This window comes from Chrysemys picta, chromosome 10, assembly GCF_011386835.1.
Source record: "Chrysemys picta bellii isolate R12L10 chromosome 10, ASM1138683v2, whole genome shotgun sequence".
In the NCBI taxonomy this organism is placed as follows: domain Eukaryota; kingdom Metazoa; phylum Chordata; order Testudines; family Emydidae; genus Chrysemys; species Chrysemys picta.
In genome coordinates, this window is record NC_088800.1 from 18,863,603 (window position 1) to 18,877,176 (window position 13,574).

Here is a 13,574-nt window from a genome sequence, read left to right on the forward strand (position 1 = left end):
TATTTTGTAATATATATTTTACATCTATATACAATATAAGTGCATAAACAGACACACATATGGTGCCAAGTTAAGACCACTGTGGAAACCATAACTCAGAATGTACTGACTTTTCAGCAGTTAAGATTCCAGCCATAAACATAGTTTTTGCCTAGACATTAGTTAATGTCACAAGACCGAGATCTAGGCTGACATTCAGATTATGAATCCCACACATCTCAGAGTGTTCAATTCAAGGTTCCACTTTGGCCCGTTAGCATCTAGGACCTAATCACAAAATTTTGATCTGACTTCCAGTCTCGATTCTGAAAAGCCTTTACCCCATAATCCAGGGATTTTCAGATTTGGATTTCAATTTTGCTCATTGTAGAGCCATCCCTTAATTGTCAAATTCAGATGCAGACTTGAGAATGTTCAGATTTGGAGTTCCAGTTCAAGGCTATTGCTAGGTTTTGCATGGAACATTACTAGGAATCAAAGTAGAACTCTTTGTCTAACTACAGCAATCAAGACTGGTGCAATAGCAAGTGATAATCGGGACATCCTGTGGCTGTCTTTGACTGTGAAACCACCACTGAGTGCTGAAGTCATCAGACTGCCTTATGCTCCATTTTCTGTTAAATGTGCTGCTTGTGCTACTTTACACATCTTCAGCAATCCACAGCCATACCATTCACAGATGCTGCACAGTCGGATTCCCCACAAAACAGAAGAGCTGTGATATCCTGGTGCCCATATTCTCGCGGAAAGACTTGGGTGCTACTGTAGAGTGGAATGGAACGGGCAAGCTAATAGCTGGATGTTTAGAAGTTCCCCATATCTTGCAAGGCCAGTTCAGAATACGTCAGTTTATTGGTTTGGATCAACGGGAATCTTGCATTTTTGAAATGTTTTTCCCTGAAGTGATGACAGCAACATCCCACAGCTCAAACACGGCAGCAGTCCAGCTCCCTCTGGGTGATCAGTTTATCTTAAACATGAGAACCGGATTATTGTAGAGTTACACAGAGCAACAAGTTTCATGAAGCACAATTTCCAACCTCAAAAGGTTATTGGATGGGATTTGGGGGTGGGGTTTTCAGAGGTGCTCGGACGAGTTAGGTGCTCAATTTGAGCTGAATTTCAGTAAGGGATGGGTGCCTTGAATAGGCACAGTTTTACTACAGGGGATAACTTTAAAATAAAATATTAACCCCCCTAAATTATGATCAAACATTTGAAAGATCTGAATATACATAAACAATTACAGGTAAGCCAGAGCCAGCTGGGAAACCACAGGCACAGATCTAACCAGTCATGGATATAAACATTCCTACTTGCAGGTGGACGGGTAACTGTCTGTCTATGTAACTAGGGCCTAGGCTGAATGATCCTAATTCCTTTTTCTGGCAGTTATGGCTGCGAGCCTTCATCTCTACTCCAAATTACATAAACACCCACGTGCTAGTACTATCCCCACCACCTCCATGAGCCAGGTAACCCTTTCCCAGAACTGTGGCTCAGAACCACAAACAATATTTAGCTGCCTCTGACATTTTAGCTGCTATCTAAGCCCATAAGTGCCCCATCATCCAAATGCACCAGGTCAGCTGCTTAGGCACCTGAGCGCCCCTTCCTTCCCCTCAGCATTTCGTTCCTGGCTAGTTTAGGTGGCTCCCTGCTCAGCTTGCTGGCTTCTGAAAAATCCCTGCCTTAGGTTCTGAACTGTCCCCATGCACTGTAGGGGAACCTGGCTGCCTCCCTCTCTCCGGGCTAAGGCTTCCACTGGGCATCCGCCTGTTTGGGTTAGGTGTTGCAGCACTGAGCAGGGCAACACTGATATATCTTTGAGGCTCTGGGCCTAACTAGGTCAGAAAGAAGGATTTACTCCCTGGAGACTTTGATTTTTAATTTAAAAAAAAAGTGATGACAGGCCTGGCAGCAATTCAACCACTTCATACACTTTGAATGCAGAGAGAGAGAGAGAATCTGAACAGATCTTTTCAGCTGGATTCTCACTGTATTTCCTCCTCCCCCTCTCCATGCCGTACCCCTCACTTCTTCCCTAGCTCTTCCGTTGATCTGTTACTTAGCTCTAGTCTTTTCCCACTTCTGTTAGGCTCTATTGGCACTACAGAAATATCCTGAGCCTCCAAAACCATATCAGGTAATGTGCCAGTCTGCACCCACAGAGGATGAAGGCACTATTTAAATAAGAAAGAAAGAGACTGGTATGATGGACTGCCAGCATGGTCAGATCTTAAATTACATTGCTGGCCTGTTCAACAGGTGTCTGTGGAGAGATTACTGACCAAGTCAGCCAAGACTGGAAGTCAGCAAGATAGATAGTGACTCCATGGGGCTTTAGTCTTTTTAAAAGTTCAGTTTAACATGTTCTTGGCTCATTTCTCAATGGTTATATCTATTTTTACTAAAATTTGGCAGATACAAATTTGTGAACACAGTAGCCAATGGCAGAAATATGACCGTGCAGAAGATTAATTGCAGCCTGGGTTTTATCTCAAGCTATTAAGTGCATTTTGTTTAGTAATGACTATTTCTGTCTCAAGTGACATCTCTGGGATATTGAAGCAGTGGAAGAAATACTGCTCAGATACAGACCACCTTGTCATAAATGAAGCTTCCATTCCTTTCTATGCCTTTGCATAAACACCCATCATAAAGTGATGAACGTTTTATCGGTCAAATCTGGTAAGAGATGCATTAAAAGTATACAGCTGTGAAACCCTGCCTGGCTTTATGAAACAAGAGTAATTGTAAAAGGGTTCCTTGCTTATTTTCAAGGAGAAAACCAGTGGCTGCTATCAAAAAAGGGAATGAAACCACCTACTTTTGGACCCTCCTAGCCTAGTTGCTGATTAGGGAAGACTTTCATGTGAGTCAGTCTCCCAGCCGGATGTCGACAGTCAGCAGTGCAGAAGCCCCTCCTGTAGTGAATGTGGTGGAATTACAAGGGATAAGACAAATGCAGATACTGTAAGAAAGACCTTGACAAGCAGGAAGAGTTATTTACGCTAGGGTCTATCATTCATTTTGACAGCCCTGTCTTGCCTGAGATTAATAGCTCTCCATGGTTGTGCGTAATATGGTCTGACTTTAAGTGCACAGTTTCTGCTGTAATATTTTTAATTGGATGAGGTCACGTAGTTGCAGATTTTGAATTTATAAGAATGCTCTTTCTAAGTCTCTTATTTTACTGCTAAGCCCTTTTCCCCAAAGGCTGCTGGAGAGAGAGAGATTTCAATGGGTGGGAAAAGAAGATCTCATGACACCGAAGGGCTAACGCAGCTAAAGTTCACATTAAAATCTAAATATAATCCCCAACTCTAGTATAGCACTTTTCATCTGTAGATCTCAAAGAGCTTTACAAAGCAGGCAAGCCTCATTATGCCTATTGTACAGACAAGGAAACTGAGGAATGGGGCGATGAAGTGACAAGTGGCCACAGATTCTGGGTGCTCGATCTGAGACAACTTGTGCCTGGTTTTCAGAGTGCTGCATACCAGCTCCTATTGACTTCAGAGATGAAATACAGAGGAGAAGAGAGAGAGCATTTTCTCCACCTACTCAGAAGACGCATTACCCAGGTAAAGAAACATCTCATTCTGTGGTACTGCTTTCTTGATAGGGGGCCCAATCCTGCATTTCTTGCTCAGGCAAAAATCCCTTGGCTGTCTCTGAGAACTTTAGCAGAATATAGACCTCTGGATAGGGCCTAGGCTTATGTGTTTGTCCAATACTAGTGTGTTGGGAAGATTTTATGGCATACACAACAGTGCAGGTAAATGCATCAAGGGATGCACAGCCTGGAGAGATGGGCCCAACCCAGAGCTCAGGATCCAGACTCACCAAAGCTTCGGGAAAGTTCAAATCCAAATTTTATAGCTCAGGCCCATCTCTGCTAGTAAGGGAATGTAAAGTGGCCTCAGCACTGAGGAGATTACATCAGGGCTGTCACTATTGCTTATGGGTGGATAGAACCAGACCCCAGTCCAGCAAAGAATGTAAGCACATGAGTCGGCCCATTGACTTCAACGGAAGTACTCACATGCATCAATCTAGGCACACATGGAAGAGCTTTGCTAGGGCCCAGCGCAGAGGCAGGCATGTTCTGGGCAATATATATTTTGCTCCCTTCTCTCACAGTCTAAAGAACTAGCTTCCGTATACCTGAAGCTGTATTCTACCGTTAGAGTCGACTGGGGTGGGCAAACTACGGCCCGTGAGCCGGATCCAGCCCGTGAGCCGTTTTAAGCTGGCCCGCAAGCTCCCACTGGGGAGCGGGATCTGGGGCTTGCCCTACTCCGGCGCTCCAGCCAGGGTGCCAGATCAGGGGCTGCTCCGGTGCCGCACCATGCAGCTTGGCCCCGCTCCGGTGCTCCAACCGGGGCGCTGGGTTGGGGGCCGCTCTGGTGCTCCAGCTGGGGCATAAGGTCAGGGGCCACATCATGTGGCTCCTGGAAGCAGCTGCAAGGCCCCGCTCTGGCGTTAGCAGGGTCGGGGGCCACTCCACCCATAGGAGCTGGAGAAGGGACATACCACTGCTTCTGGGAGCCACTTGAGGTAAGCGCTGCTCGGAGCCTGCACCCCTGAGCCTCTCCCCATACCCCAACCCCCTGCCCTAGCCCTGATCCCCCTCCCACTCTCCAAACCCCTTGATCCCAGCATAGAGCACCCTCCTGCACCCCAAACCTCTCATCCCCAGCCCCACTCCAGAGCCCGCACCCCCAGCCAGAACCTGCACCCCTTCCCGCACCCCAGCCCTGAACCCCTCCGTCCCAGCCCAGAGCACCCTCCTATACCCCAAACTCCTCATCCCCAGAGCCCGCACCCCCAACCAGAGCCCTCACCCCATCCCGTACCCTAACCCCAATTTTGTGAGCATTCATGGCCCACCACACAATTTCTATTCCCCGATGTAGCCCTCGGGCCAAAAGGTTTGTCCACCCCTGGAGTAGACACTTGGCCAGACTCCACCAACTTCTCTGCATATGTCTATGTATGTCTAATGCACAAGTGTACATTGGAAGTTGCCTGTCCTTCCACGGAGGATTCAGGGCAAGAGCTGAGCTGTAAAGTTAGACTCTTGTGCAGGCTTCAGTGTTTCTGCCGGTAGTTTTGGATAAACCTAAATGTGTCATGCCACAGTTATCTACCAACTGTTTGAAGGGAGGCGCTGTCTCTCTTCAGAAGGGATGCGGTTTCACTTGCTCTCATTTTAAAATTAAAGCTATTACATGAACGACTGAAAGGACCATAAGGAACATCTGTGCTGTGGCCGCTGACGAGTGAGGAAAGGCAAGTGGCTATGCTGCAGATGATACTGTAACTTCCAGGTTAAACTTGTTTTATATAATGGCAAAAATTGGGATGCGGGGGAGAGAAGTATGGTACTTTTCCAAACTCCACTCACAAAATAAGCCCCACTCATGAGACCATCCTCAGCAGATTGTGGAGATTTCAAAATATAATCACACCTGCTGTCTGGGCTCAGCTCATAGGCATGGGAACTAGGGATGCAGGAGGTGCTGCAGCACCCCCAGGTTTTACTGTGAAAAGTTTGCTGGTGCTGTCAGAACAAAACTAGCATTATTTTGCGTTTCTTGAGAATCTGGGAGCTGTGCTGCACCCGTGTGGGGTGAGTGGGAATTGCGCTTTTTCACATTGCTTTTGAACACGGCTGGTTTACAGCTTCATTAGCTGGCTTTCAGAATCCCCTCCCCCCCCCCCCCCCCCAACTATAAAAAGTGTTCCAGGGCCACTGGCTCAACTCCTCCTCCAGCTTCAAATGCACCCAAGGGCTCTGCTGGGCTCCTGGAGTTTGGCTTTTCGAACTTGGCTTCCCTTTGGGGGGGGGGAGGGGCCTCAGATGACCTGATGGACTCTGATAGGCTCGTTGGGTTTGGCTCCTTCTTGATTGGGCAGGTGGTGTGTGTGTGTGCGTGCGTGTGCGTGAGCAGTACTGTCCTAAGCATCCTCACCCCTGGGGCTGAAATGACCTGTCACTCACAGCATAGCATGTAGATCTTCACAATATGATCCTCCTGAGACATAAAATAATTAACTACCCAATGTTGAGATGTAATGTATTGAATTCGCAGCCACTAAGTGAACGGGGCAGTTCAGACCTCAGGTTCTACAAATACAGGCAGATGTCGCTGCACCAGTTCCATTCAGTGCATGCTTTCAAGGCTCTCTCAACAACGTGAACAGCTAGAGGCTTTCATTGAAAAGAGTGAGTTTTTTGATTCTGGAGAACAAGCCAGCTCCTCTCTCAGGTGGCTTCTTGATGGCACAACCTGTATGAGCTCAATGCACGCCCTAGTTGCAAGACCAGAGTCGTGTATATGACCGACCATCCCCATCTCCCATGGAGTTGGCAATTCTCAACAGTTGACAAGAAGGGAGGAAAAATCACTTTTGTAGTGCTAATGAGTTTGAGATTAGCCCATTTCCACCTTAATTGAATTGGCTCATTAGCACTGACCCCCCCCACTTGGTAAGGCAACTCCCATCTTTTCATATGCTGTGTATTTATACCCTACTATATTTTCCACTCCATGCATCTGATGAAGTGGGTTTTAGCCCACGAAAGCTTATGCCCAAATAAATGTTAGTCTCCAAGGTGCCACAAGGACTCCTTGTTGTTTTTGCTGATACAGACGAACATGGCTACCATTCTGTAACGTTACTATGCACATTTATTCTCAATTAACAAAACCAGGGAGGGCGAACAGTCATTTCCACTACAACGTTTTTTCTACTATACCAGTTTCCTATGGAAGATATTCTGTGAAGCAGCTAACACAGTAGGTGCTATTGCTTCCATCTAAGCTGAGACAGAACAGCAAAGTGTAAGTATTTAATTAAGCGTCAGAGCTCCTATTTGAAGAGTTTCCTCAAGAGCATGTGCAAGGTGTTTAGCAAGCTAATCTTTCCAGCCTGCAGCTATGTTGCCAAGACCATTGTGTACTTGTGTCAAATTAACATTTACTAATACATTTGCCCCAAAGAATTAATGTGCATTTGAAGTATTTAAAGGTGGAAAAAAAATTAAGTGAACTATGGCCCAAAACACCTTGCAATGAGATGTAACAAGCAAGTTAGCTATGCATGAAAACAAGTTTGCTGTTCACCCTTGAGTAGACTGAAAATCCAGTTTGTTTTGTAACCTGCTGTTCCCTAAAAATCTGATATTTCAGTGAGTTAATAAATGGCCAGCTTCTTTTTATTTAAAAATCTGCAACCGCATTTAGTATTTATGAAATCGAGGTACTAACAACACTGGCTTGAGCCAGATATTGTGTACGCTTCTCCATGCATGTGTTCCAAATCACAGCAATTCAAGCTTGCAAAAACTGTTGCCCTAAACCTCTCTGGAGCAGAGATTGACAGTTTACCTGATTATCTGATGGTCTTACAATAAGCACAAATAAGGACCAGTATGAGACCAACACACTGATTTTCACTTGCGAGTTGAAACAGGATTTGAACTCTTGTCTCCAAAGCCAAAAGGCCAGTTCATGAAAACCTCATGATCTTTACCTCTCTGATCATATCTAGCTCCATGAAATGTATCCACGGGCAATATTAAAGTGTGTGATCTACTATCCTTGCCTGATCAGACCACATCACTCCCTTCCTTAGAATCACTTCACTGGTTTCCCCAGGCCCATCTTAAACTTCTCAAACTACATGTCAGATGATCATCATCTTTCATCCGCCTTGTAATGCCAGACTCAATAGCTCCTCCATACCATTAAACAACTTTCCAGTCCGAGTGTGCCAGGGGTTTGTCATTCAAATTACCCCTCAAGACTCATTTCTGTGCAAGGCCCACAAACAGGAATAAAAATGAGCTCCCTGCACTAACAGTATACAAATTGGGAGGAAGGGGAATATGAAATGTCTCCCAGTGCATCTTGTCCAATCAGTGTTTTAGACTGTAAGCGCCTGAGAGCATCTTTAGGAGCATCTTATACAGTGATGAGCACATTGGCAGATATAGGGGCATGTTTTCAACTGGGCTATAACCCATCCTCCAGTTTCCAGGGTGCAATTCTGTGCCTATAAATACTTGTATTCGTTTTTGAAACCATAATGAATTGTGGGTGCAAATTTAGTAGACATCTCCAACTACTTGATTTTAGGTTACAAACAAGTAGGTATCTAACTAGTAACAATTTGCAGACAATTATTTGCAGGTGCAAAATTGCACCTACAAGTGAAGGTTAGAACTGGAAACCTGGTCTTAAAGAGTTAGTAAGGTCAACGTTTAGTTAGAAAATGCACTGCAACATTGATGAAAAGTTAATAAGACTACAGTACATCTTAAATAGAATTGAAAACGTCATCTAGGTTTTTCTCATTTATTTTTCATGGAAATGTATAAAAAGCCAGAACTTTTAGAGGGGAATGTCATATTTTAAAGGTCACAAATAGGAGTATGTAAAACTTTACCTGCTTTCCAAACTTGCGGACCTGTAAAAAACTCTATTACTATTCAGTATATTCACTCCTACTGCAATCTCGCATCTAGCTGAGGTTCCCAGGAACTCAAATTTTCCCTCCTAAAAAGGCTCCCGATAATCACGTAAGAGTGTATGCGAAAAAAATCTTACTGAGAAAGGGGGACAGGTGCAGAATGACTTGTTAGGTTGTCTTCAAAATAGTTAATTCATTTATAACCCTAAGATTTTCTTTAGATATCAGGACTGCTGGTGAATAAGTTATCCACTGAATACAGACTTTTTTCTGTTTGCAAACTGATCCCGCTTTCTGTGAACATATTTTTATCTGTAACCGCTTGCCAAATAGTTTGGATGAACAATTTTCAGCTGTGTGTTTGAATATTGCTCACTTTGATTAGTCCCCATTCTCGATTTGTAGTTTGTGATTGGTCTCCTAAATCACATAGTTTTGTTTCTGCTCCCTTTTTGGATATCAAACTGTTTAAACAGGAAAGTAAGGAATAATGAGCAGTAAATGGCAACAACGAATACTCGTTTGCATATAAATATGGGGATTCTCCCGGAGAGCAGTCATTCCTTAAAAACTCATGAGAACAAAAACCTGAAGAGTGCATAGACACACACACACACACTGATCAAATCAAACAGCTGTTCAGAATGGGAATGAACGTATGTGAATACTGTTTCTTAACTATTTGACCAGGTGTAGAAGTGAAACCTTTCCTTTTAAAATGTCAGCTTCTTTTTTCAATACAAACATTTTGAAGGCAGCATCAAATACCAAAATACTCTTTGGGGCCCAAGCTTCCCAGATACATTCTCTCAAAATCTCTAACACTACTACCACCAGGAAAAGGACCTTGACGCCATTTTGAACTGGAGTCAAAACTAGATATAGGACTATGCAAGAATGTATGCAAGAATGAGTGTAACATTACTTAATATTTGCTCAAAAAATAGCAGCGATACTACCTATCCCCACCATCTCACACCCAGTGCATGCAATGGGTTGTGACTTCCTAACAAGTCAATACACATGCTAATATTTTCCCCTGCACAACCATGAGTCACTCCAAGGATATTTAGCCCCCCTGAAGAATCTTAAAGGATGACGACAACAACAAAATCAATATTTTACAGGAAACCAAAAATCAAGATTGAATGCCCAGTGCCTGAAACCTTAATCTTTGAATCTCGTGTAACAGGATGAGATTAATATAAACACATTCACCTGTCCAAGTTGGAAATCTGTCAAATTTTAAACACAGGAAACAAGCCTTTATACTTAAAAAAAAAAAAAAAAAAAAAAAAAAAAAAAAAAAAAAAAAGGCAAAGCAGGATGTCAACATTACTACTGTGGTTATGTGAACTGAGGACAATGTTGTTACATGCTATCAAGTTACAAATACAACCAAACACAACACAATCTCAAAATGGTACAAGATTTGACAAGAAGCACAGCTGTTCTCATCAGTGAAGTTAATTGTGTCTAGGGAGCTTTGGCAGAATATTAGAAGTTTGCCCCCAGACATGAAGTTAAGTAGTCGACTTGTTTGCATTAGTTAATGCATATGTTACTTTATACTCTCTGGGATTTTACTTAACATAGTTGACCTGCAAATGCCGAACAGCAGCTTTGCTAAAATTTTGAGAGCTTTCTGGAGTTTGGACACCTGTGAAAAACAGTTTCATTCATTTCTGTAGCACAAAAACAGTTACTCAGATATTTGAAGCTTCCAGTGTAACAAACTTCACCATTTAATTTGTATTTCTAAAGTTTAGCATAGCCTTGCTCCAAGAAATTTTTTCCCCCAGTTGTTTAGAATGGCTGGTACAGAGGTTGTGTGTGCAGTTTAATTTAAAAGATATTGGTCTGCTGAAGTCACTTGTAAACACCACAAGGATAGAATATTTTCTTTAATAAAACAAATAAGTTAGTTATTTTCCTCACCTTGCACCAAGGACCGTTAGAGACAGGGCTGCTTTCAAAAGTACCCACTCCTCCTTTCTCTTCCATGTCTTCTTAGTTGAAAAGCTTTGATTTCCACTGAAAACACTTCAAATAACCCTCTACACAAAACCAAACCATGCCATCCAGACTATGGTGTTCCAGTCTGGGAAAGCATTTCAGTAAGTAGCACACAAGCTTTTTATCTTCACTTGGTCTAATCCAAGATTTCAGATCACGGTTCCTTGCCGGTTTTCACAGGTTTGCTAAGGGGCACAGAAGCACGACCTTTTCTTTCTCAGGACTTGACAGCTCCTGTTGTCAGGTATTTATCTCTCTCAACCTTGATCTGCAAGTAAGATCTTTCTCATAACAAATGGAAAATGCCTTTTATTAGATTATTGCTCCTCTGGTACTATCACAGCACTGACACTGAACCTCTGATCACTTCAAGAGAAACTTGACAACTCAGTGCTAATTCAATACTGTAGCCACACCCCTCTGCTCTAAGAGCTAGTCTAGATCATAAAATCAGAAGCAAGGTCACCCAGCAACCGATCATTTCACGTCACTAAAGGTAATAAAGTCAACTTACATTCAACTTATTGCCTGGGTTGGTAAATATTTTTGTTAGATTAAAGTAACTTGGGGGGGGGGGGGGAAGAGTGGGAAATGACCCTCTATTCTTATCTGTGATCAATTTATAAAAAAATTAGCCTGCCCAACAGCACTGAGTCCTCCCAATAGGGTGACCAGATAAGCAAGTGTGAAAAATCAGGATGGGGGTTGGAGGCAATTGGCACCTATATAAGAAAAAACCCTAAATATTGGGACTGTCCCTATAAAATCGGGACATCTAGTCACCCTACCTCACAATCTCAGGCAAAAAAAAATCCAATATTCACCTCCTGGCAATAAGATGAGGCCCAGACTCCAGAAACACTAAGGTCTTGCAAGAGTTATGCACATGCTTAATTTTACTCAAGTGAGTAGTCCTATTCTACTGAATGGGACTGTGCACCGGAGCAAATGTATGCACATGCACAAGTGTTTGCAGGATCAGACCTAAGAAAGACAATCACTCTTTAACCCACTCCCCTCCACAAAAGCCTGGATAAGTAGAAGGGCTTTGCAGCACAACCCGATGGTCAACAGATTTGGACTCTGTCAAGAGGTGATGGAGTAAGTGAGCTTTCGTAAGCAATATATTTATTTCTTTATATGGAGGAAAGACAGCCTTGTTGTCAAAGGACACTGTCAATTTGAAATGTCACATTTCAGGGTGAAAATGTTGTACCTGCTGTTAAGTAACAGCCAACACAACTAACGGAAAGCAGTTCGCAAAAGACTGAATGGAGAAACAGTCTGTTTATTTGTGCATTTGGCAGCACATTGTGAATAGTCAGGGCCCTAAAATTTCAGAGGTGACTAGTGATATTGGGAGCCCAACAGGAGACACCTAAAGAGGGGACTGATTTTCAGAGGTTGTCTGCACCACGCTTTCTGAAAATCAGGTCTCTTTTTGAGTGTCTCAGGTTGGACACCCAAAACCAAAGGCATTCAAGATCACTTGTCACTTTTGAAAATTAAGGCCACTGTTTCCTCTGTGTAATTAGTTACTTTTATCAGTTTGTCCCTCACTGAACAGATCCTTATAAACATTTACAGGGAAGCAATAAAGTCCTTGCATAGGTTTGTTTGTTTAATTGCCAGAACATACTATTTATATAGTGCTTGCTCAAAACTTGGAGTATGAAAAAAATAGTCAATTTCAAAATATTCACATTGAGAGTGTCTCTTTAAAACACAGGAGTAAGAATCGGGAGATCCAGGTTTAATTCCTGCCTGTCCCATGCAGGCTCTCTGAAGCCAAGAGAGCTTAGGTGCCTTGCCCGAGATCTCACAATAGATTAGATGTTCTTACTTTCATTAACCAAGTTTGTTTTCATGAGCAATTTCAATTTCCTGGCAGTTTCGTTTCATTTTAAACCATTCTGTAGGGTTTTAAGTTTAAACTTTACAAGATGATCAGTTGCTGAAAGTGTCAATCTGGATTATGAAAGAGACACTTGTAAAATCACTTTAATGAAGCAGTCTTAATACGGCAAATGGTGTATATTTAACAGTATGATGTAACTTGTAAAATTGGTTATCCATTTGTTTCAAAGAAATGCAGTCAAACTCTTCAAATAATTAACGAAATCCAGGAAGAAAAACCAGAAGTGTAAGGTTACAAGAAGAAAAAAAAAATCCATAGAGGAGGCAAATCTAAGGGTTATGATGTGATCTTGGGAGAAAGGAACTCCTGAATTCTAGCACTGTCTTTGCCACTGACTCTGTGTGACTTTGGGTAGATAATTTAGCTTCTCTGTACCTTTGGTTTCCCCATCCGTACAATGGGGCTAGTGGTGCTCAGTTATCTCACCAGGGTGAAACAAGGCTTAGTTAACTGCACAACACTGTTAATTGCGTCTCATCAAACCTGCTGCCTCTGTCCACGGGCAGGCAGGCTACTCAGCCCATCGCCCGACACAAATTCAATGTGAGCATGCACCATCTCAGCTAGTCATGTGCGCACAATGTGTCGGAACCAGGGTTCTGTGCTCTGTACCATTCATAAGGAACACAGGATTTGACAACTTAGTTGAGATGAATGATCCATCTGGCCTGGTGTCCTGCCTCCTGCAGCCAGCTATATGCCTGAAACTTCAGAGTATCATTGTACCTCAGAGGCAGGCAACCAAACAAACAAAATACCATGATAAACTTGGAGATGAGATGAGGAGTGGGCTCCAGCACCCTGAGCTGCTGTGCTTATGTGAGCTCTGCACTCGCTTGTGTGTTGGTTGAAGATTTCTAAGAGGTACCTTCCATGGTTCTTTACCCTGCAGTAACCAAAGCAGCACTGTGAATTCTTTCCCTGTGAATTGCGTTAGAATTTCGTCAGTCCTTTCTGGGCACATAACGGGAATTGTGGGAAGGCAATGGAGGACTATTGGCACCAGGGGCGGCAGTCAGGCAGCCTTTGGCGACATGCCTGTGGGAGGTCTGCCGGACCTGCGGCTTCGGTGGCGGGTACGCCGAAGCTGTGGGACCGGCAGATCACCTGCAGAAACGTCGATGAATCTGCGTGACCAGTGGACTGAAGGCTACCT

At 43.3% G+C, this 13,574-nt stretch overlaps 1 protein-coding gene across 1 annotated transcript in view; it reads right to left on the reverse strand.

Annotated features, from left to right (window-relative positions):
- LOC101937122 (high affinity cAMP-specific and IBMX-insensitive 3',5'-cyclic phosphodiesterase 8A) overlaps positions 1 to 10,860 on the reverse strand; it is a 238,062-nt gene extending 227,202 nt beyond the window's left edge. Inside the window, exon 1 of the mRNA XM_065558140.1 lies at positions 10,423 to 10,860. Coding sequence (XP_065414212.1) covers positions 10,423 to 10,488 — 66 coding nt within the window. The 5' untranslated portion in view covers positions 10,489 to 10,860. The remainder of the gene's footprint in view (positions 1 to 10,422) is intronic.
- Between the last annotated feature and the right edge of the window lie 2,714 nt (positions 10,861 to 13,574).